We start from the raw sequence: 21,997 nt of genomic DNA, 5'->3' as shown, positions 1-21,997 counted from the left end.
GCACAATGAGTGAGTTGCATTTGGGCCATTTGCTTCTTTCTTTCTTTCTTGGTTTCTTTGAGACAGGATCTCTATGTTGCCCTGGGTGTCCTGGAACTCACTCTCTGGACCAGGTTCACCTTAAACTCAGAGATTCTCCTGCCTCTGCCTCCTAAGTGCTGGGATTAAAGCCGTGTGCCACCACTGACTGGCATCTGTTATTATATTTATCACTAGTCAGGATTTCTTCCCTCTGTTGGAGGAGAAATGAGGTGACTTTACAAACTCTGGGCTAATTTTAGATCCTAGGTCCTTGGACTAAAGACAGACAGACAGACACACACACACACACACACACACACACACACACACACACACACACAGAGGACTTTGAATGTGGAGAAGCTTCCTCTTAGAGCCCTGAAGGGGCAGGTGAGCCTTGGAGGAGGGGCCCACATACAGTCATGAGGCCACTTCTCATTCGTGTTCTTCCCCGCAGGTACAAGACAGTGGTGACCCAGCGGCGGGCAGCAGTGGCCATAGCCGGCTGCTGGATTCTCTCCCTTGTGGTAGGCCTGACACCCATGTTCGGCTGGAACAACCTGAGTGTGGTAGAGCAAGCCTGGACAGCTAATGGTAGTGTGGGCGAGCCTGTGATCAAGTGTGAGTTCGAGAAGGTTATCAGCATGGAATACATGGTCTACTTCAACTTTTTCGTCTGGGTGCTGCCGCCGCTGCTCCTCATGGTCCTCATCTATCTGGAAGTCTTCTACCTGATCCGCAAGCAGCTCAACAAAAAAGTGTCGGCCTCCTCAGGGGACCCACAGAAGTACTATGGGAAGGAGCTGAAGATTGCCAAGTCGCTGGCCCTCATCCTCTTCCTCTTTGCCCTCAGCTGGCTGCCACTGCACATCTTGAACTGTATTACCCTCTTCTGCCCCAACTGCCAGAAACCCAGCATCCTTATCTACATCGCCATCTTCCTCACGCACGGCAACTCGGCCATGAACCCCATCGTCTATGCCTTCCGGATCCACAAGTTTCGGGTCACCTTTCTGAAGATTTGGAATGACCATTTCCGGTGCCAGCCCAAGCCTCCCATTGATGATGACATCCCAGAGGAGAAAGCCGATGACTAGACTCTTGCTTGCTCCCTCCAGCCCACACCCAGCGGCTCTCTGTTCAGCCCCCATGTCCCCACTGTCCCACTGTTTCTCCTCAGCTCCCCCAGCTGGGCTGTGGAATGTGGGAGGATCTGAGGAGGTGCCATAGAGGAGGGTCCCTTCTCCCAGGAGCCAGCTTCCCTGTACCTTGGGGATCTGGAGGAGGCTTGGAAGTGGGACAGGCTATGGCAGGGACCTGGGTGCTGTGACAGGGGTGTCTTGAGTGCCCCATTCCTGGCTGTTCTCTGAGCAATACAGAGATTCAGGGCTAGAATATTCTGACCCCTACTGTCAGATGGAGAAGCCAGCTATTAGATAATGGTGGCCAAGGGACCAACCTTAAGGAGAGTATCAGACCCCCTCGGAGGCAGGGGGATAGGAAGAAATGGGTATATCCTGGCTTTGCTGTCTCTCCTGATCTGTAGGAAATGAGAGCAAATCGCAGGGAAGAAGACTTCAGCCCCACCTCCAAGGATTTTTGTGCTCCTATCCATGCAGGTGCTGTGATGCCTGCACTCCTTACCCTGAGAAGCTTGGGGTTATACTTGGGAGAGGCAGAAAGAATGGGTCCAGGGATCCTCTCTCACATTTGCTGTATTCATAGTCCGGGACTCCAGCAGGCCTTTTTAAGCCTTTGGGAACAAGCATGGTGCAGTAGGTGCTGGCCTCCAATAGCCAGCAGGGGGCAGCACCGAGCCCCATTTGCCCTGAACTTCCTAGGAGTCTCCGAGGTAACTTTCTGTCTGGGCCGCCACACTTTACCAACTCTCAGAGACAGGCCTGGATCTTCTGAGCGACATCATCTCTGCTTCTGGGCCCCAGAAGAGTGCTCCAGACAGGACAACCCCTGGGAGCATTCTGCCTGAGTGGGGAGGAGGGTGAGGAAAGCATCCCAGGTGACCACAGGCACTCCTGCTGTGGAGCTGTGATAGGCCAGACCAGACCAAAGGAGACCTCTCTGTCTTTAGTGTGAGGGATTGCCTTGCTGGCAATTAAATATCCAAAACGCTCCTGAGGAGAGGGGGTGGAGGCGGATTTAGCTCAGTTTTTAGGGTCTTCAAAGGCTGTAGGTTTTGAGGGTCTCAGGACCCATCCATACCCTGCTGAGCCTGGATTTCTTCCCTGTGTGGACAGCAGGCAGGGGAGGGTGACAGGTTCTGAGTGTGAACATTGACTCGAAGTCTTGACTGCAGGCTCTTTCCTCGGTTGGAGGTAAGGCGGCTCTGGCCCTCAAGGAGGCCCCCATGTCTAATAAAAGACTCTGAACCCCTGTGAGCGTGCAATGCTGGCATACCCAGCGCTGTCAGAGGGCAACCAGACCACTCAGCAGAGACAATGATGTAATGGCTGGGGTGCGGGAGAAGCTGGGAGAGGGGAGCGCAGGCAGATGGAACAAGGAAGGCTCCCGAGATGGTGTGTCTGTTGCTATAGTTACACATTTAGGGTGGCACACTGTGAATCAGAGAGTGAGATCCAGAACACTCACATGTCTAAAAAATGCCCGTGTTGTCATGAGACCCTTCCTGCTGGCATTCTCCTAATTTTGATAGTGTCTCCTCTTCAGAGTGACGAGTCTCTTCCCATCCATCATGACAGTCACAGCCACAGAGGCCCCAGGCTATAACACCACACACCTTTATTTGAATGCTTCTCACCCCGTGTACAAGTCTGCAGGGGGTGCCAGTCTCCACATCTTTGGGACCCTTGTACCCAGGAGGCCTGACCTGGGGCCTGCCAGGCCCACTCCTGGGTCTGGGCTCCAGACTCTGGTGGAGGGAGACCTCCAGGCACCAGAGGCCTCTCCATTAGCTGTTCCTATGGTATCTTGGTCTTGGGTATCTGAGGAGGGACATCTGGGGCCTGGGGTCTGCAGGACCTGGCAGAGGATGTTCTTCTGAGCCCTTCTATGCGACCAAGCTGCCAGAAGAGATGTTGGGGAGTCAGGTAGAGGGCCACCTTCACCCTTCTCTGTCCTTCCTCAGGCTCAATTCCCAAGGCTGAGTTCTGCCTGATGCAGCTCTAGAGACTTCCTAGTTTACCCAGAGCCTCAGAACCACCAAATGATGAAGGCAGGGCAGGGGCTGAGTCCTTCATTTTCTGATGAGGAAAAAGGTGCAAAGAGAATGTCTATGTTTACAGTCACTCAAAGCCAAGACTAGACCTGTCCTGTGACCCTTCCCTTCCCTCTGGACCTCAACAGCGCAGCCCAGCCCAGCACCATCTTTACCAAATTCAACACACATGCTAGTTGTCTTTAGCTGCAAAATTTCACCCAGGTCTGCCTACTGCCTTCCCTCACTACCCACCCCTTTCCAGTGACATTTTGTGCCCGGGAGGCAGATTCTCCCTTCCCAATCTTCTCTTTGCATTGTGCTCTGACTGGCAGCTGAAGGAGTGGGTTCAGACACTTACCTGTCTCCTAGACCCAGTCTCTGCCCGTGTTGCTCTTCAGTGTGTGGCAGAGGCTGAAAGAGATCTACAGGTTAGAGCTTGGGGGAAGACAGGAGGGAATAGAGAGGTTCAAGGTCAATGAGCCCAAGGGCTCCAGTTCCCAACTAGGACATCTTCCCACTTAGGAAATCACACAAAGTGTCCTTGGCCCCTTTCTAGCCCTTGTCTCCTGCTCCAGTTTTCACTCCAAGCCACATCTAGTCCAGCTCCAAAGAGGGACTTGCCCTGTCTACTATAGCAACCTTCAGACTCTCACCTTTGACCTCCAACCGACAATCCACAGAGGCCTCCCCTAGTACATTGATGGCCTTGCAAGTATAGACCCCAGAATCAAAGGGGCTGGGCTTCCGGATCTCCAGGGTGCAGACCCCTTGCTCAGAAACCGCACGGTACTTGGGGTCACCCTGGATGTCCATCTTGTTTTTCATCCAGATGATCTTGGGCTGGAGGTAAGGTCAGATGAGGGATAATGACGTAAGAACACGGGTTGGATCCAGCTTTCAAGAGAAAGTTTCAACCCTGCAGCCTCTACCCACCTCACCAGCCCAGGACCGCTCACCTTAGGTGACGCTCGGACGCTGCAGAATAGTTGAGTGCTGTAGCCAGGTGTGGAGGTGTGGTCAGCCAAGGGCTGGGTGAATGAGGGTGCTTCCGAGAAGTCTCGCTCAACAAACTCTCTAGGTTTGGCAGTAATATCTGGGTTCAGGGGGGATACTGAAGTTAGAGGAGTGCAGGGGGCTTCAGAAGACTGGCCTCAAGCCCACACTCTGGGATGCTCATCCTGGCCAACGTGGGACACCAGAGAAAGAGGAGTGGGTGAGAATACCAGAGCCACAGAGGAGTGTGGCAGAAGGGGGCATCCCATTCCATCTCTGTCTTTGAGACCTGGATGGCTTTCCTTTTTGAAACACAAAATTCTTATGGCTGTGCCACACTGGCTGATGTTAAAGAGAGTGGCTTCCTTGGAGAGTGAGATGCTCAGCGGGTAAGAGTCGTTGCCACCAAGCTCGACACCATGAGTTCAATCCCGGGACTCACATGGTAGGAGAGAACTGACAAGTCGTCCTTAGACTTTCACATGCACTTGTGCATGTGAATACACACTCACACACCAATAAATGTAATTTAAATGAATAATGGTTAAGAGTGTGGCTTCCAGGGTCTGTGTGTGTGTGGCACGGAGAGGATCTGGGATAGGCAGGGGTTGAGGTCCTGGGGTTTCATATTTGACCCCACTGCTCAGATGCCTGATGGGACAGTAAATACCACAGCCGTTCTTTGTGTGGGGAGGTCTCTGTCTTTGTAAACTGCCAGTCTACCGAGCATGTACACCTTCCCCTTTACGCCTGGGGGCACTGTGCAGGAGACCCCATGGCCACTGTGATGTTATCAGCCACGGCCACCTTTAGCATATGTACGCAGCTTCCTGCGGGGCACTGCTCATTTGCATGGCTTTGCTCTGATGTTTGCTAAAACCAATCAGTCATACTGGCTGTTTACACTCACTCCATGTCAGTGTGTGTACCCACATACAGAGCTGTTGAGTGGAGGTGGGGGTGGGGTGGGGGAAAGGCAGAAAATGTTCCAGCGAGCGGTGACTAGGGAGAAGCTGACAGGGATGTGGGGACACGGAAGAGGAAGTGGAGACAGATGTTGGCACACCAATCCCGATTCGGTTTCCTGCCCAGGCTCAAAGCCGCGTACCTGTTTTCTGGATGTGGGCCAGCTCCTTGGTAGTGGTGGCTAACTCACTGAGGCCACACAGGTTTTCCGAGAAGACCCGAAAGGAGTAGGAGTTGCCGATGATGAGGTCTGAGACGGTGCAGGTGGTGGGGTGGTAGCGCTCCAGCACTGTGAACCATTGCTGCAGGGACCTTGGCTGGGTTACACTGGGCTCTTACCCAGTCTGTCATTCCTGCTTACTCTAATCTCCCTCGGGGACGCACTGCATGTCCCAGCTTTGGGAAGCTGAGCCATCCAGCACTGGGCCTGAGGAAGTGGGAGAGGACCTCCTAGGGCACTCACATGAACCTCATGACTCACATGGCTGGCAGGTGTGCAGCCTCATCACCTGAGCACTATTCTGACGTTTGGTCTCCGAGCTCCCTGCCCCAACCACCTGTATCAGAGCCCGCACTTAGATTCCCAGATGGTTTATGTTCATAACAAGATAGTTCCAAAGCAGCACAGCGCAGTGCACCATGCAGACTGCGGTAGAGGGAGGGCAGAGGCTGCCCACGGCCTCACATGGGGTCAGTCAGCGGTGGATGGCCTGGCCTCCCGTCCAGAGCCTCTTAGTGGATGGACCTTTTTGGCATGGGCCACTTCTTTCCCTATCCCAGCAGCCTCACCCCTGTCTTTTTGTCTGCCTTCTGCACGGTGTAGCCCAGGAGCTCTGTGTTGCCTGTGTCCTGAGGTGGAGTCCACTCGAGGGCAGCATTGCAACCCCAGACATCCAGTAGCTTGATGCTGCTCGGGGGCCCAGGCTTCTCTGTAGGAGCAGGTTATGAAAGGAAGTGAGGGCAGGCAGGCCTCCTGCAGCCTCCACACCCAAGATTTGGCCCTTGCCATGACACCCTAGTCTTCCCTCACACACAGTTCCGGGGTGGGAGATGGGGGGGGGGGTGACACAATGGTTTTGAGACAGCCTTTTCCCCCTCTGCCCTTGTACCAATCACCAAGATGTCAATGCTGGCCTTGGCTTCCAAGCCTTCCAGGTGCACCGTGAGCTCATAGCGGCCTGAGTCTGCTCGCTGAGCTGAGCGAATAAAGAGGATGGAGTCCTGGTCCCCACTGCGCACATTTACTCTCTGGCTGTCCAGGGCATGGCCATTGTGGGTCCAAGAGGCCTGAGGCTTGGGCTTTCCCTGACAAAGACAGGCTTGGGTGAGCACAGATCTGTACGAGCACCCCACTCCAGCTGTGCCTGGCATTCCTGCCCTACTGTCCCCACAGTTGCTGCCCCGAGCCGTGCCCTCGGTGTGTGGCCTGCCTATCTGGGAGCTGCCTATCTGTCTACTCACGGCTGAGCTGTATGCAAAACTGGGGAAGAGGCAGCCATTGGTACGGGTCCCCTGTGAGTCTCCAGTGAGAATCCTGACATTTCCAAGTCTCCCCTTATGCATCAGGCTCTTACCAGTGAGGCATGCCTACCTGGAAGGGAATTTGCAGGTTGACCGGCTCTCCTACATAGCGGATGTAGGTCTGACGAAGGTGTCGGGGAACACGGATCTTGGGGGCTTCTAAGGCAGGAGAAAGGGAAAGCAAGTGTGAGTGCCTGGCTAGACGGGCAGCTCCTACCTACTATATCCCCACTAGCTGGGCTGCCTCTTCTTTGGGAGGGCAAAGCCTTCAATGCTGAGATCAACAGACCCAAATCCCTTAAGGCCCTTGGGGAACTGAGAGCTCAGAGGCTCCAGAGAGGTCAGGGACTACACAGTGTGAACAGGTTGGTATCTCTGGCACTCCCTTGGCACCTGAACCCTGCCAGGCTGGGATTTGCCTTGAGGTCCAGGCATTCTCAAGCTCCGGATGGGCCTGCATGGCTCACTGTCTCCCCCCGGAGGCAGACAGGCTCTGCACCTGTCACCCGGTGTGGCTGGAGAGGGGAGCAGCTATACTGCTGATTCAGGGTATGCAGCTATACTGCTGATTCAGGGCATGCACCCCAGGAGCCTAGGACTTGCTGAGAATGTGGAACCTCACTGGCTCAAGCCTCCGCCTCCAGGCCTGCCTGGAGGCTCAGGCTCTTTGTACAGAAGCTAGAGCAGAGACACAAACTTCTTCCTCTGTCGGCCTTTCAGTCTTCCAGTGTCATGGTGGCAAGTCCTTCCCGAAGTCTTAGGTCAGCCTCCTACTCTGGTAGGGAACCCATTCCTGCCTATGGCCTAATCAGGTGCCACTGGACATTCCAAGGGAAACTGCCGCAGCTGCCACTCCTGTCCCTGGGGACGGTGTGGGGACTGAGCCTAAGCCTCCTAAGCGGCAAACAGGTGGCAGCAGTTGGCCAGTGGCATGTCGGGGGATGTGGTGAGAAGGAACACTGTGTCTCTGAGGATTAGCTGAGCAGGCACTTGGCTGGGGAGATCATGGTTTGGAATGCTCCAGGGACAGCTCCAGGAGGCTAGGAATGCTTGGCAGCTCCAGGTGACCAAGGAAGGGACAGCTGATCAGACCAAGGATCCTGGACAAGGCCCATACCCTGCTCTGCCCTGCCCAGCCCATGAGAGGTCTGGCTGTTCATAGCCTGTTCATAGCCTCCTCCCCACTTTCTCTCCAGGAAATCCCCTTCTCTCCTGCCAGAGGAATTTTAATGGCGAAGTAGGTGAGGAGTCTGGCTTGCTTCTTCAACACCAGGGCTCAGAGGCATCTCAGAGGCTGAGCTTCTCGGGGCCCCAGGGGAGGGTCTGGGACTCTGCCAACCAGGCCGGAGTCAGCACAGACATCCTGCTGCTTGTGTGTGTGTGTGGGGGGGTGCTATCTCACCCAGATAATGTCCTGGCTTTTGAAAACCACCAGAGCAGATGTCCAACAGCTCCGTGTCTAAGAACAGTCCTGTGTGGGCATCTGAGACTACTGAAAGACTGCGTGACTCTGTGGGAGTGCCTGAGCTCCTTGGGATCTTCTGGGTTTGGGTAAGCTATGGCAGCCTTTGTTTCTGGTCTCCTGTGTCTGTAGACTGTAAAGCAGCACATTTCCTTGAATCCAAATTTGACCCCTCCTATGGCTGAGATGCCCTCTCTTCCTAGAGGCCTTGACTAGAAAAAATAGGGTTTTATCTCTGACCTCCATCCATCCCTCAAGGAAGAAGAAGGAAGATGGAGAAGGCCTCAGACCATCTGCTTGCCCATGTCTCTCTTCACCCTGGGGCCCTGCACTGTCCCCAGAGACCTGAGATCAGACCAAATGACTCACTGTCATTAACAATCTGAAACTTGATCAGCTTTAGGAGCGGAATCAGGGAAGGGCGAAGTCTAGTACACCCTGCAAATAGAAATATTAGCAACAGGGACAGGACAGCAGCTGGCCTCTGGGTCCTCACAGGGGCACTGCCCTTGGGATGAAGAAGCCGTCATGGTCCCTTTGCAGAGCCCGTTTTTCTTTCCCTTAGAGCCAGGGTACAGGGGGCAAGCGGCCTCCCCTGTGTTCCAGATCCTCTAGAGAGCCTGGAACCCAGGTTTGAGAAAATAGAAAATGGACTTCCATGGCTTTAGAGATTAGGATTAGGAAGAAGTCAGAATGGATGGCTTCTAGCACTGGGAGCCCTGAGCTTCATCGCTGGGCAGCGGGAGCTGCTCCCTGATGGTTGGGGGCTGGACCGTTCAGGGAAGTGGCTTCCTTGACCTTCTCCTTGCTGATGGAGAACCTGAAGCTTTCAGAAGGCAAGACACGTTAGCATGTGGCTTGTGCATGTGAGTGTGAGATGGGGAAATGGCTGCCTTGGTCCCGTTGACCATGGCCTCAGTTTCCCTATTACATCCAGTCTGTGATCAAGAGGCGAGGAGGGTCTTTACCAATGATCTCTTGGATGTGGATGGGCTGGTCCAGCACGGCTGGGGGGCCTGCCCCCGCGGAGCTCACTGCAGTCACACGCACGAAGAACTTGTCTCCAAGGGCCAGGTTTCGAACCGTCTGCTGGGTCACCATCACAGGCCGGGGATTCACGGGCACCCATTCTGAGGCTGAGGGCAGTGGGGAATGCCTGGGTCTGAGTGATGTGGCAGGGCAATCTTCTCGGGGGGGGGGGGGGGTTCCTTTTAAAGGGAGACTTACAGAAGCTGACCTCACTCTTGGGTAATAGTCTCTCATGCCCCCTTCCCTGACTTTGTAACTCCAAAGATGGCTGGCGCTAGAGCCCTGGGCTGGTGGCTAGAGCTAGGGATGCAGAAGGCAGAGAAGGCTGGGTACATTCACCAAATGACACACAGCAAGGTTGGGGCAGACAGAGGCTGTCAGCGCGGGGAGGCTACACTTTTCCTAACTGTCCCCACTCTTTCCTGTGTCACAGTCCCCTCCTCTGTATCATCCCCACGTTCTGCCTCCTGAGTTAATGACCCCTGAAAAAGGTCCCCTGAGCTATAGAATCTCCTCCTTGTCAGATCAGTGTTCCCCACCCCTTCTAGTCCTCAGAGGCTTCCTGGAGCTGGAGGGTGGGAGGCCTCCCAAGAGGTGGACGTCTCTGTGCCTTCAGAGGTCCCTACGGAGCAGGCGGTGGTAGCCAGGCAGCTATAGCCACTGCTTGCTCCTTCTGCCTTCATATGCCTTGGACTGACCCATCTCAGGGGCTGTGCTTGTCCATGCTGCCCTAGCCCCCCTCAGCAGGGTGGCAGCTGGACTCAGCCCGGCGCTCACCTCCCTGGCGGCAGAACTCCAACACATAGCCTTGAAGCCCCAGTTTCCCCAGCTTCTCAGGGGGCTCCCAGCTCACAGTCAAGGAATTGTGGCTCACGTCCTCCAGGGTCAGCCGCAGTGGGGCACTGGGGACATCTGAGGGTGGGGGAGACCAGGGTGAGATGAAGGGCCCCCCTGCATACCTGCCTCCCTTCTCCACCTGGACACCCTCTAGTCACCTTCACTTGGAGGTTCAGGCTTAGTGGTGGCTGGCATGGCGGGGGCTTCAGGGGCTGCCCGGTCCTGTGCCTGAGATCCAGGCTTCTGTGGCTCTGAAGCCTGCTCTTGCCCAGTGGACTCTGATGCTGCCACCTCTCCAGAGGGCTCTGTGGGCGCCTTGGCTGGCTCAGGCACTGTCTCCTCTGAGGCAGACGCCTCAGAGGCGGTTTTTCCTGTCATTTCTGAGCTGGCTGAGGGGTCAGGCAGGAGTGTTTAAGGGTCAGCAGCAGGTCTGGCCCTCCAGGCTAGGTCCAGGCTTATATAGGCAGGGGCTGCCCCACCCCCAGCAAACCATTCCCAGCTGTGGGGTCAGGTCAGGCAGGGGGACAGGGGGGCAGGGAGCACCCACGCCAGGAATAGCACTGGGGGAGGAACCACAAGGGCCCCTTGAGGAGTGTGCTACCTCGCCATCACCCCAGCTAGACCTCACCGCCAGGGAGCCAGTGCCCAGATCAGGGAGGGCATAGGTAGGTGAGCTGGGACATCACGGGGCCCCTCAGAGGTTGAATAATGAGACCTTCCATCTGGAAAAGAGGATAAAGTCAATTCCATGAGTCTGGTCTTCTCAGGGCCCCTCAGGCCTGAGTCTCGTGGGAGTGGAGCCTGGAATTAAGAATACTTGAACCATATTTTCCCAGGAGCACCCCCACTTTTATCTTCTCACTCTGCCTTGATCCCATAGTCTCTGGGGACTCTCATGTGTACTGTGAGAAGCGAAGGACCCTACAGAGGTGAGAAGGGAGATGCTCAAGGTGAGGCTGGCCAGAGGCCAGTGTGAATCCTAGGAAAGGACCATCTTGGTTAGTTTTCAGCTGCTGGAATATCATGCCACAGGCTGTGTGGATTATAGACAATGGAGGGTGGTTTTTCTCAAGGCTCTGGAGATTGAGAAGTCTAAGACCATGGCCCCTGCATCCAGTGAAGAGCTTTGTGTGTCAGAACACAGAGAATGGGCGCGCCAGACAGGAAAATGGACTCAACACTTGCTTTCTATCTAGTTCCCACTCTGGAAATAATGAACACATTCCCTTAATAATGATATTAACTTACAAGGGAAGTATACTGTGGCCTAATCACTTTTATAAAAGTTCCCATGTCTTTATACTGTTAGTGACTTAGAGGAACTTTAGAGGGAACATTCCAACCACAGCAGGGGCCACCCACCCCCCCCCCCCCGTCTCCTGTGGGAAGACTGGAAAGCCTCTGTTTTCACTAATGCCCAGAACTCAGTTTCCCATAGCTTACCGAGAACCCTCACCCTTGAGGATAAGACCGGCAAACTTGAATCTCCTAAACCTCTTCAAAAAGGGACCTAGGCACAGACTTTCCTAGTGTGGGGAATGAGGCAGGTTGAGCCAAATTCCTAGTCACTGATCTATTTATTCAAGAAGAGGTTAAGATTGGTAATAATTTGAAATCCAGAAAGTACCGAGTGTCAGGGAGTAGGAAAGACAGTCAAGTTTTTCTGTGGGTGGGAGTGTGGATCGGAGCTTTGCGACAGTGCCGCAGGGAACTGGTGGCCGTGACAGTGTGCCTAAGCGGTGGCTCTGGGCACCCAGCGTTCAGACTCCCAAGACACATGTTGAGACTATCTGTGGACGTGTCACTTGTAGCAGTGCAAGGCTCAGGGGAATGGCTGTCTTTGTACAGGGGGTGGATAAACACCTGGAGCGTTTATGTCGTTCTAAAACAGAAGCCAAATGACCTCACAGACCAAGGGCGAATCACAGAAACACCATGATTGTTTCGTCCTTGAAATCCAAACCCTGAGTCACATGAATTCTTATCTCCAAAGTGCATTTACAGGTGGTAAGCCAAATAAAAGGAGGGTAAGGCCAAGGGTAGCCTAAAATGACAGCTTTTGGGTGAGGGGACAGGATGCATGTGAGAGTAGAGGTTTCAAAGTCTCATTGAAGTCTTCCCTTCAGTATGTAGAAGCTCTTTAAATGAGATGAACATCCCTTGCACTCTCTTAAGCAGGCATGGTGTATTCTACAATTCAGGAATTAATGAACGTCTAATTTATTCCAGGCAGTCGATAGCACTCCGGCTCTCCCCCTTCCTGAGGACAGGAGCACAGCAGTATGGCTGCCTCTCAGTCCCAACCGTTTTTTGCGTGGAGGGCCAGAGGAGCCCAGCTCTGCCTGGGTGTCCATGTCCTCTGAGAGGTGACTCAGTGTTGTGCTGGGTAGGGAGAACCGATCTCCACCCTGGCTTCTGACTCTGTAGCTATAAGCGAATGTGACTAACTCGACTAACTCTGCAGGACCCTGAGCCAGCCCTGAGAACCTGTCCCAAGCTGGGAGAAGGGGGGCCTCTGGGGGCAGGGGCACCTCCTAGGAGAGCCCACAGCCCTGAGATGTCAAAGCTCTTGTGTGGTAGGGTGGACAATGGGCAGGAGACTGCTTGGCCCACTAGCTGGCACGAAATGTCAGGCATCCTCCACCCTGAGACGCTGGCCCAGCACCCTGCCTTTAGCAGAGTGGTAACCTTGGAATGAGCCGCATGTGCCTGGCTCCAGCTGGTTCAGATTTCAGGGTAGCAGATTGACTTGGTCTCTTTAGGAGTCAACACAGAGTTACTGGCATCTAGCCAACTAATGGTTATCCCAAGGCAGATAATCCAAATGTCAAGGAGCCACAGACAAAATCCCAGTACGTTTAGAATGCATCTTCTCCAGGCTCCCTGAATAGGTTCATGTCTGGGCTCCTGGGAACTCACAGGACCCTGAGGGAGTGGCTCCCTCTGCACAAAGGCTGTAAAACTGGCTGCTCTTTTGAGCCAATGCTCTTCCATCTTCCTCCCCTGCAGTCTCGGCCAGACTGAACAGCAAAGCTTTGATCTCTTCAGGAGCCGAGGGAACAGTGTTAAGGGGGAGTGAGCACAAGGACAGAGCTGTGTGCAAGGACAGCACCAGACTGTTGGCAGCTCTCAGGCCAGCAGTTGGGTTTAAGATCCAGACTGCCTTCAAGATAGCAAACTATGGGTATGGGTCACTTAGGAGTATGAGGCCAGAGAGACCTTAGCCCTGGATAGCAGGAAGGGTGCATGATAGGGCGCTTCCTTTCTGGTCTAATATGCTGGGTCCCTGGGCTTTCTAACCCTATCCTGGACTCATCTTTACCACCTTTTAGAGCAGTGGTTCTCTACCTTCCCAGTGCTGCGACCTTTAATACAGTTCCTTTTGTTGTGGTGACCCCAACCAGAAAATTATTTTGTTGCTACTTTATACCTGTAATTTTGCTACTGTTATGAGTCATAGTGTAAATATCTGATATGCAGGATATCTGATATTTGACCCCCCAAAGGTTGAGACCCACAGCTTGCGAACCCTATTCTAGAGGGTCAGAAGAAATGGACTGGGTTAATAGTTTTCTTTCCAGACCCTGCAATAGTCTCTTTCCATAAGGGCTGTAGTTTGGAAGTATGCTAGACAATGGCTTCCACCTCTGGATTGCAGTCAGCCATGCTTAGGCAAAGCCTAAGTTTCCACCCAATCTAAGGATCCCACTTTCCACTGAGGCTCCTCAGAGCCCAGCTCAGGGCATCAAGACCTCACTGCTATAAGCTCTGATCCCCACGTCTCGGAGAGAGGGAGCCAGGAAAGATAGGGGAGATGAGTGCATGGTCCAGCGTGCCCATAGAGACTGCAGCCAGTACAACACACTGGTAAGCTCCTGCGCTTTATTGAGCAGCTGTGGAATTAGGGAAAGGGAAGTGGGTTAGAGACACGATTACATTCCTAAGTAAAGGGTTCAAGTTGGGCTTTGCAGAGGGTATAATTAGTATAGCCACAGCATCTTGTAAGATGTTTGCCTACTTGATGGCATAACTTGCCAAAACAGTGTCCTCTGGTCAGGAGAACTGGGGGGAAAGGGAGGTGAAGAAATTCTTTTGTGCTGGGCTTAAGAATCTGAGAATTTCCCTTCATTAGCAAGGATTTACGAATCTATACCTCACACCGTGACTCTCACAACCCCACAGTCCCACCCTACTTCCTTGTTCACCAAGGCTAAGCCCAAATCTCAATACCCTGGCCCCTACACAGGGCCCAGCTGGGCGGACATAGCATTGCAGGTGACCAGTGACTTCTGGCCAGAGGGTGTGGGGAAAGGAACAGCTAAGCTGTAGCAAGTGCCTCCTTGATGGCATTGGTGAGCGGGAAGCGTAGGTTCTGCCCACAGAAGGAGCCTCTGAAGTCATCCAAATCCAGTGCCCACACCATGGCTCCTGCCAGCTGCTTGCTTTTCAGGTACTGCACCTGGTGGAGAAGGTCCAGAACAGGGAGAGTTGGCTCTCTGGGTGAGCAGTGGGGAAACTGTGCTCTGGAGCCTTTCCCCAGGGTACACCACACATCCAGGCTCAGCCTCAAGGCAGGAGATCAAGTCTAGCTGCTTTGGAACAGGCTTTCTTTGTTCTGGGGTGTGGCTTTGGGGAAACCTACCTTGTTTTTGACACTCTCCTGGTCATCATACCCCACCCACTGGTTGCCCTTGGTAGCATAGGGAACCTGCTGGCCAAGGATCCTATGTACTTCAGCTCCTCTGAGGAAGTCACAGATCTGAGAAAGAGAACAGGGCAGGGTGGCATGGGAGGCTTGTCAGGCCACTAGAAGTCATCCTTCAGTCTGTAGCTTCCCTCTTCTGAAGCTACAGGCTGCAGGCTTCATGCAAATTTCTGAAAAATAGATGCAAATATCCCCAGAGTTTAACTGCTGTTGCTCAAGGGCTTTAGAGATCTGACAGCCTCCTCCATCTTAAACAGGGATGTGAGGAAGTTGAGCTGACTTCCAGACCACTTGGAGCATCAGAGGCCTAGACCCACAGAGACTCTTGACTGTTGCTTTTCCTGGACTGGAATGAAGGCCCCAGGTCTGAGGCCAGAGGAATCTAGGAGCTTGGTGCCTGCTGGAGGCCTTCAGGAATAAAAGGCTTAAGCTCCCCATTCCTCTTCCTAGGGAACATTCAGGCAAATGAGCATGTTTTTATTCCCAAAGGAGAAAGTGTGTATGGTGAGGGAGGTACCTCTTTCCAGGGATATCCTGAGAAGAAACATCATTACCTCATAGTAGGCAAGGGTCCCTTCTTCCTTGGTGAACAGGCCTGGTAATCCTGGCCCAGAGATTGGTGCTCCTACCCTTGTCTCAGAAGAGGCAAGGGTGAAACTCTTCCCAAAGGTGGGGATCCCCATCACTAGCTTGCTGGCCGGGGCTCCCAGTCTCAGCATGTACCCCACCGCGTAGTCCTGGGGTTAGGGCGGAGAGAGCAGGACGTTAGCCAGTACACAGGGCCGTTAGTGTGCACACAGGGTTGTACAATTAATACTGCTGCCTCGACGGTGCGCTGACAGTTATACAGTGCAATTGGGAATCCCACCCCTCTGGGAACTGATAATGCCAGTTACAAACGACTTTGAAAGGTTTGTTCTTGAAAAGCTCCTTGTAGGCACAAGAAGGGGTTATTAATGTGTGACACAGAAATTAGCTGCCTGGCTCAGGATGCACAGCGAGTAAATGACAGGCTGAAGCTAGACTCCCCTCATCCCTAGCCTCTCTTCACTCTGCCCACTCCTGCCACCACTCAGTCTATGTGCTACAAGACTTTCCTCAGTTTCTCAATCTGTGAAATGACTTTTATAATTTATTTTACAAGAAACGCACCAAAAAAGAGAAGGGTGAGCACAGGTACCCCGGCGGGGAAGAGGGCTTTGGCACTCCCTCCCACGGTCCTCCCAGGAACCCACCACATTGCTGAATCTGTCATTTCTATTGTCTGCCTGGCCTCGGAAGAGGGGGCTGTGATGTCCTGTGGCTTGGCGCCAGGCTCCATGGAAATCGTAGGTCATGAGATTAATAAAATCCAGGTGTCTGAGGAAAGGAGGTGAGGTGGGAAATTAGAGAGGACCTTGATTTCACAGCCACGACCAGCAGGATGTGGAAAGCAGGCATCTGAGAAACAGAGCATTGACCCAAAGCCCAGCAGCTTCAAAGACTGCTGTCCTGACTACTGGCCTATTTCTCTCGAGCCACACCCAGGTGGCTCTTGTTGGCACCTTCAGGGTGAGAATGGGCTAATCTGTGAGGCTCCCAGCACACACATGCACACACATACATACACATGCACACATACGAACACATACACACATGCACAAGTGCACAAGCACACGCAGGAACAGATGAACACACACGAATACACACAGGCACACACACAGTCACAGGAGCTCTCTGCCTCACTTCCCCCTCCAACTCCTGGCATGCTGGTCTTGGCAAAAGCCAGTTAAAAGTGCCATTGACAGAGTGTGGAAGGAGCAGCGCCAAAGGCTGGCTCGGCCACATTCGTCATGGGGAGGGAGTGCTCAGCAGCCCTACACGGAAGGCGCTGGAGACATAAGGAGGGTCTGAGCTTTCCAGAGTCAGCACAAAAGAGTGTGCCACCTCTTTCCCACCCACCACTGAAAGCAGCAGATTAGCTATGCCCCTAAGGTTCCAGAGGAGAGCGAACATCCTTGCTCCTTCCTCCTGGGTTTCCCATGGACTTGCCTGTGCCCTTGGAAGATATGCCACTTGGATATTGGTTGTTCGAAGTCACGTGTAAGGAGAAGGGAGAGAGCACCCTGGAATGGTGGCACAGTGTATAATTCTTTCTACTACCTCTTCCAAACCCATATCATTCCAAATTAAAAGGAAGCAGAGGGCTCATTGTGGCCCGTTTAACCAATGGGAAACTGGGTCAAAGAGATGGGGGAGACTTGCCAAAGTTGGAACTCCTGAGTCTTCATGAGATGCTAGGGCAAGGTGGGAAAAGTGTCACCTGTGGAGGCTCCTGAGGGGCTGCCATGGCAGGGGACTCACTGGGATATCTGGGCGATGTCATAGCCATTGTCAAGGGCCACCTTCCCTGCAGACACAGCTGCGCTGAGCAGGAGTTTCTCTGTCCCAGGTTGGACTTCCTTTGTGAATTCCGCCCTTAGTTCCTGGTTGGGAGGAAGGCAGGTAAGCAAGAAGGGCCAGGCACGTGAGAGAGGCTTATGTGGGGAGACCAAGGTCCTGGCCACCTTGCTGAACTTCGCATCTGCTGTGATCACTGTCCTGCCTGGGACTCAGGCAGAGTGAGTGGTCTGTCGCAGCCCCATCCTCAGGATGCCTCGTGCTTTCACTAAAGGATGATCTGAGGGCTGGGAATAGCTTTGTCTGTCAAGTCTAGGGACCTGAGTTTGACCCCAGAGCCTGTATGATGAGAGTACAAAGCCAGGCATAATGGTGCATGCTTGTAATCCCATCACTGGGGAAGCAGAGGTGGAGAGATTCCTGGGGTTCACTGGCCAGCCAGCCTAGTCTATTGGGTAAGTTCCAGGCCAAAGAGAACCTTTATCTCAAAAGAGCAAAACAAGGTGGATAGTGCCTGAGGAATGACACCGGAGGTTGACCTCCACACATATTTTGCGCATATGTGCATGCACCGTTACATATGCACATCCACCCCCACACACACACACACTCAAACATGCATACATATATGCATACACAATACAGTTTGGCCCAACATTATTCTTAAGTCCATGCATACCCATTAGCAGTTAATGACTCTCTGTCCTGGAGGGGTCATCCTATGGCGGGTGATGACCTTGGAAGACATGTGCCTTTTAGTCTGCACTTTGTTTTACATGAAATTACAAGTTCAAGGAGATCCACCATGGCACTGTAGACAATTCTTCTACACCATCTCTCTGACTCTAACTAGAGATGCTTGGGCCCTCAGATTGAGCTAAGTACATAGCACATGTTGGAGAGCTGGTGGCATCAGCTTGGGACTGAACAATAGCAACCGACACCTCGTTAAACAGGCAGTAGGTTATGTAGAATGGGTGACCTGCTCAACCATGAGCTTTGGCCTTTCAGGACCTGCCCCACCTCCCACAATGGTTAACAAGCGCTGAAGCCCTCATGCTCATTCCTGGGAGGTTCCTGGGTGAAGCGAGCTTCACTGGCCCACATGATGACGCTCTCCTCCCACCTCTGCCGTCTGCCAAGCACCTTGATGAGGGTGGTGAGATGCTGCTTGTCTTTTGGGCCAGGATAGAGCCAGGCGAGATCCAGCCCGTCAAAGCCATGGGTCCGCAGAAATGGGGCTACTGACTTGACGAAAGTGCTGCGCATATTAGTGTTGGAGGCAATCCTGGAAAATCTAGAACAGAATCACCCCAGAGAGAGCTTGGCACTCTTGTGCCAGGGACTCTGGCCCTACAACGGGGTTTCCAGGGCTTGGGATCAGGGGACCTAAACTGACAGATCTAGGAAAGCCTTCTACCAACAGCACCCAGTCTGGGAACTTAGAAAGTTGGTGGAGGACAGGCAGTCCTAGTGTCCCAGACTGGCCTGCTGTTTTGAGGAGGGTACATCCTGACTCGCCTCTTCCTGTCTGTAAAATAGTTAACAATAACACGTGGTGTTGTGGGGAAGATAACAGCAGGGAAGACTCCTGGTGGTCATGCAGCCCCTAAAGGAACAGGCTCCAGCACAGTGAGCACCCAATAAGCTGGAGTTGTTATGGCCACTCCAGCCCCTTGCTGCCCTGGTTCTGCTCTGACTACTCCAAGGCCCCTTTAACAGTCTCAGCCCCCCCCATTGCTTCCTTCCTACCCCCCCAGCCTTTAGGGCAGTAACCAGGCTGTTGTTTTCACACCTGAGATGTAGTAGAAAGAACTTTGGAAGAGTTGGGCATACTGGCACATGCCTATAATCCCAGCCTTTGCGGGGTAGTGGGGCTTAAGACAGGAGAACTGCCCAAAATTTGAGATTAGCCTGGACTACATAGTAAATTCAAGGCAAACCTGGCAACTTATCAAGACTTTATTTCAGAAAATAAATAAATAAATAAATAAATAAAGCATTGGGGAAATCAAATATCTACCTTGTGATTTTTGATAAGCTCCTCTCTGGCCCTGGTTTTTCAAACATTGCAAGGCAACCACCCCGGAGGCCTCTGTGCTCTGCTAGTCTGGAAAGCCTCGACTCTGCTCCATCCTGCCCCAGCAATGAATCCTACCTTTCTGAGCCAAAGGTCCATCCTCCAACAGACAAGAGGGTCTTCAGGTTAGGGTTTCTGTGGAGCAGGAGAGGGGGAGAGCAGGGGTGGAGTGAAGCAGCCACAGGGCTGGGGACCCCATGCCTGCAGACTGTACAAGGATTCTTGCTTGCAGGTGCCTGCCCCTGACACTGGTGTGCTAGGCGGCACAGCCTCCATGATGCTGACTCCGAGGTTCCCCACAGTGCAGAAGCCAAGGAGGGAGAGGAGGCTCCCAAGTGGCACCATGCTCCACAGAGCTTCTGTGGGGATGAGAGAGGCCCTTTCCCTGGACCTAGGGCAATGCTTCCTGTCACCTCGTCACCATCTCAACACAGCCCACAGCCACCCAGGATATCCTCTCACTGAAGGTAAGGTTCCCTGGCTATCCTCCTCCGGGAGGGTCCTCGGGCCACTGCTGTCTGGACCAAGCTGTCCTACTCTAGGACCAGCCCAGAAACCCGTCCCTTCTCCCCTCTCCTTGTCAGCGTGTGACCTAACCTGGTTTTAAGTGAATTCAGTGTGCCATAGAGCGTTACGTCATTCCATTCCCATGTATCAATCTCATTGTTGCTGATGTTGGCAAAGCTGTAGATGATGTGGGTGCATAGGAACCGGTCAATGGCATCTGGGAAGCAGCTCCCATCGCCTTCCCGGTACTGGGACCAGTTGGTGTAGTAGCAGACCAGCTTGTAGGCAGAGCCTGAAGGAGAAATGTGGGGTGGGAATGAGCACCAGTGTGCTGTGTAGGTGTGGGCCAGGGGGCAGGGACAGATGCCGAACAAAATGAAAAATCTTCAAGGAAAGGAGCTGGCCAGCTTCCCCTTCCTGACACAAGCTGATGACTCAGTCCAAGGACTGAGGACTTCCTGGAGGCAGTGGCTTCCAATAAGGACAGAGGCTGGCTGTGCCATCGGTGTCAAAGGATGCCCTGCCTGCAGGACCTGCCTTATGGGGGAAGGAGAGCTCTCTGATTAAAGAATAGCTTTGTGGGTCTCTTCTCTGTCTCCAGGTGGCAGTGACAGGATGACAGTCCCCAAACTGTGGCTCATTATCACAGGGGCTAGAAAATTCTTCCTTTGCTCTAATCCTAATTCCTCCTATGTAAATGAAATCCTTTTTAGCCACTTGGTCATGGATCCCTGTGGCTCCTGAAAGTTGTCCCCTAGGACAGTTTGTGGAAGTTTTCACTGACTCTGAGCCTTTTAAAGTTTGTTGTTTTGAAGAAAAAAACAAAACAAAACAAAACAAAACAAAAAAAAACCTCAAATAAATGGAAGAGTGGAGACCAAAACAATAAATGTACATAAGCCCATCACCTTGCCCTAACAGGTATTCCCAAGCCCTGTGAGCCTTATTAGAAACTGGGAGAGTATTCTTCCATGCTAAGACCTCCTCCAGGAGGGGGCGGGGGTGGGTACTCACAGCGCTGGAGCAGCAGCAGGACCGCAAAGCCTGTGGGGAAATCGAGGGTCAGACCTGATGGCAGGGGAGGGGCAACTGCTCTTCCTGTGCCCCCTCCCCAGGTACCATCCTCCTTTCCTTCCTCTCTTTCAAGTCCTGCTCTCCTCACCTGCTCCCCTTCCCCCTGCCCCCTCTCTCCCCCCAGGTAGGAGGCTGAGCCCAAAGTGCAGTAGATCTTTGGGCAGTCTGAGCCCTTTCTTCAGCCTGAAAATCTACATCCCCACCGGGCCCAGCCCAGAGACCTGTCAGCGCCACCCTCATGTGCATCCTGGCTTTGGCAGAGCTGGCCATGCTGGCCTCTCCTAGTACCCAGCTTCCTGTTCAGGGCCTCTTCCCCAGGCTCACACTTCCTTCTTATACCCATCCTACTCCACTCCCCCAAACAATCATCCTTACAGGAAACTGAGCTGTGGGTAGGCCCAATTGCTGGCGAGTGGAGGTGGAGTGCTAGAGCAGGATTGGGAAACCCCGGAGTTTTGAAAGCCTTGGGCCAAGTTTTGCAGTACCTGCCAGCTGAAGAGCCATGGGGGTGACAATCGAGGACCTCCCTGGGCGTGACAGTCACATCTCCAAAACCTTCCTGCCCTGTCTTCTCTTCCTGTCACTTGCTTCTTGCCAGCAGTCTCCCGGCTTTCCTGGCAGCTCCTGTCTGCAGCTCCAGCCCTCCGTCCGGCTGAAGCAGGCACAATCGGGTTATGTAAGCCATAGCACCCAAACAAGGCCACCATTATATTTCTGGCCTCCCCTTAGACTTTCTCTGTTTCCTGGCAGTTTCCATACCTGGCCAGAGTCTAGATGAGGGCCAGAGAACCTTGGCGCTGGGGGGCGGGGTGGTTGTCCCCACATCCCTTCTTTTAGCAATTGCTGATTATTGAATCTGGGAATTTGGGACAGGAGAGAGAAATCCCTGAGAAGGCCCTCATCCCTCCGGCTGCCTCCCCTCCTTTGAATGCCAGTGCAGATGAGCACACAAGGCTCTGCTGTAAGCCTCACACTATGGTGGATTCTCCTGGGAGCAGCAGCAGCAGGTTCTCAGATCAAGATTGCCTCTCTTCTCAGAGATGCTTTGGGACCCCAAACTCAATGAGGCATCCCCACTCTAAATCCTACAGCAGCTTCCAGGGCTCTTAGTGAATGAAGGATCTCAGGCGAAGCAAGTGCTCAGCTCCTCGAGGCCTGGCTTCTGCCCTCTGCACTAATGGAAGACGGTTCATTGCTGTTTCTCCAAGACAAGGCACATGATGTAGCTCAGGCTGGCCTCGAACTAAC

The 21,997-nt window shown here is 53.3% G+C and overlaps 3 protein-coding genes across 8 annotated transcripts in view; 1 reads left to right on the top strand and 2 right to left on the bottom strand.

Moving 5' to 3' along the window:
- Adora1 (adenosine A1 receptor) overlaps positions 1 to 4,730 on the top strand; it is a 34,144-nt gene extending 29,414 nt beyond the window's left edge. For all 5 annotated transcript variants that reach the window (XM_021633783.2, XM_021633781.2, XM_060364331.1 and 2 more), the window contains exon 3: positions 479 to 4,730. In XM_021633783.2, coding sequence (XP_021489458.1) covers positions 479 to 1,118 — 640 coding nt within the window. In that variant the 3' untranslated portion in view covers positions 1,119 to 4,730. The remainder of the gene's footprint in view (positions 1 to 478) is intronic.
- On the bottom strand, positions 3,791 to 11,009 carry Mybph (myosin binding protein H). Its single transcript, XM_021633778.2, has 9 exons — positions 10,163 to 11,009; positions 9,945 to 10,079; positions 9,107 to 9,274; positions 6,747 to 6,835; positions 6,265 to 6,460; positions 5,945 to 6,084; positions 5,298 to 5,457; positions 4,153 to 4,289; positions 3,791 to 4,036 (listed from the first exon to the last, which is right to left on the bottom strand). Exons 1-9 carry the CDS (start codon positions 10,380 to 10,382, stop codon positions 3,791 to 3,793), a joined length of 1,491 nt encoding a protein of 496 aa, XP_021489453.1. The 5' UTR covers positions 10,383 to 11,009.
- Positions 11,010 to 13,872: 2,863 nt separating this feature from the next.
- On the bottom strand, positions 13,873 to 21,389 carry Chi3l1 (chitinase 3 like 1). Of its 2 annotated transcripts, none has more exons than XM_021633803.2 (10): positions 21,235 to 21,389; positions 20,690 to 20,719; positions 19,766 to 19,967; positions 19,247 to 19,303; positions 18,235 to 18,385; positions 17,053 to 17,174; positions 15,945 to 16,068; positions 15,264 to 15,446; positions 14,647 to 14,763; positions 13,873 to 14,463 (listed from the first exon to the last, which is right to left on the bottom strand). In XM_021633803.2, the coding sequence occupies exons 1-10, from the start codon at positions 21,251 to 21,253 to the stop codon at positions 14,323 to 14,325; spliced, it is 1,146 nt and encodes a 381-aa protein (XP_021489478.1). In that variant the 5' UTR covers positions 21,254 to 21,389; the 3' UTR covers positions 13,873 to 14,322. The 2 variants fall into 2 exon arrangements, with proteins under 2 accessions (XP_021489478.1, XP_021489477.1); XM_021633802.2 differs by lacking the exon at positions 21,235 to 21,389 and adding an exon at positions 20,971 to 21,098.
- Positions 21,390 to 21,997: the final 608 nt, after the last annotated feature.

The sequence above is a fragment of the Meriones unguiculatus genome, chromosome 11 (genome assembly GCF_030254825.1).
Source record: "Meriones unguiculatus strain TT.TT164.6M chromosome 11, Bangor_MerUng_6.1, whole genome shotgun sequence".
Lineage (NCBI taxonomy): Eukaryota > Metazoa > Chordata > Mammalia > Rodentia > Muridae > Meriones > Meriones unguiculatus.
Note: the sequence above shows the minus strand (reverse complement) of the source record. Positions and strands in the feature narration are given on the sequence as shown.

Excerpts from the sequence above, each read along its gene's own strand:
- Chi3l1 (XM_021633802.2), bottom strand. The coding sequence starts at position 21,019 with ATGGCCAGCTCTGCCAAAGCCAGGATGCACATGAGGGTGGCGCTGACA. Across the intron at positions 19,304-19,765 it reads CTGAATTCACTTAAAACCAG|AAACCCTAACCTGAAGACCC; the intron begins GTTAGGTCACAC and ends CCTGCTCCACAG. Across the intron at positions 17,175-18,234 it reads ATCTCACCACCCTCATCAAG|GAACTAAGGGCGGAATTCAC; the intron begins GTGCTTGGCAGA and ends CCTCCCAACCAG.
- Mybph (XM_021633778.2), bottom strand. The coding sequence starts at position 10,382 with ATGACAGGAAAAACCGCCTCTGAGGCGTCTGCCTCAGAGGAGACAGTG. Across the intron at positions 9,275-9,944 it reads GGAGTTCTGCCGCCAGGGAG|CCTCAGAATGGGTGCCCGTG; the intron begins GTGAGCGCCGGG and ends CACTGCCCTCAG. Across the intron at positions 6,461-6,746 it reads ACCTGCAAATTCCCTTCCAG|GGAAAGCCCAAGCCTCAGGC; the intron begins GTAGGCATGCCT and ends TGTCTTTGTCAG.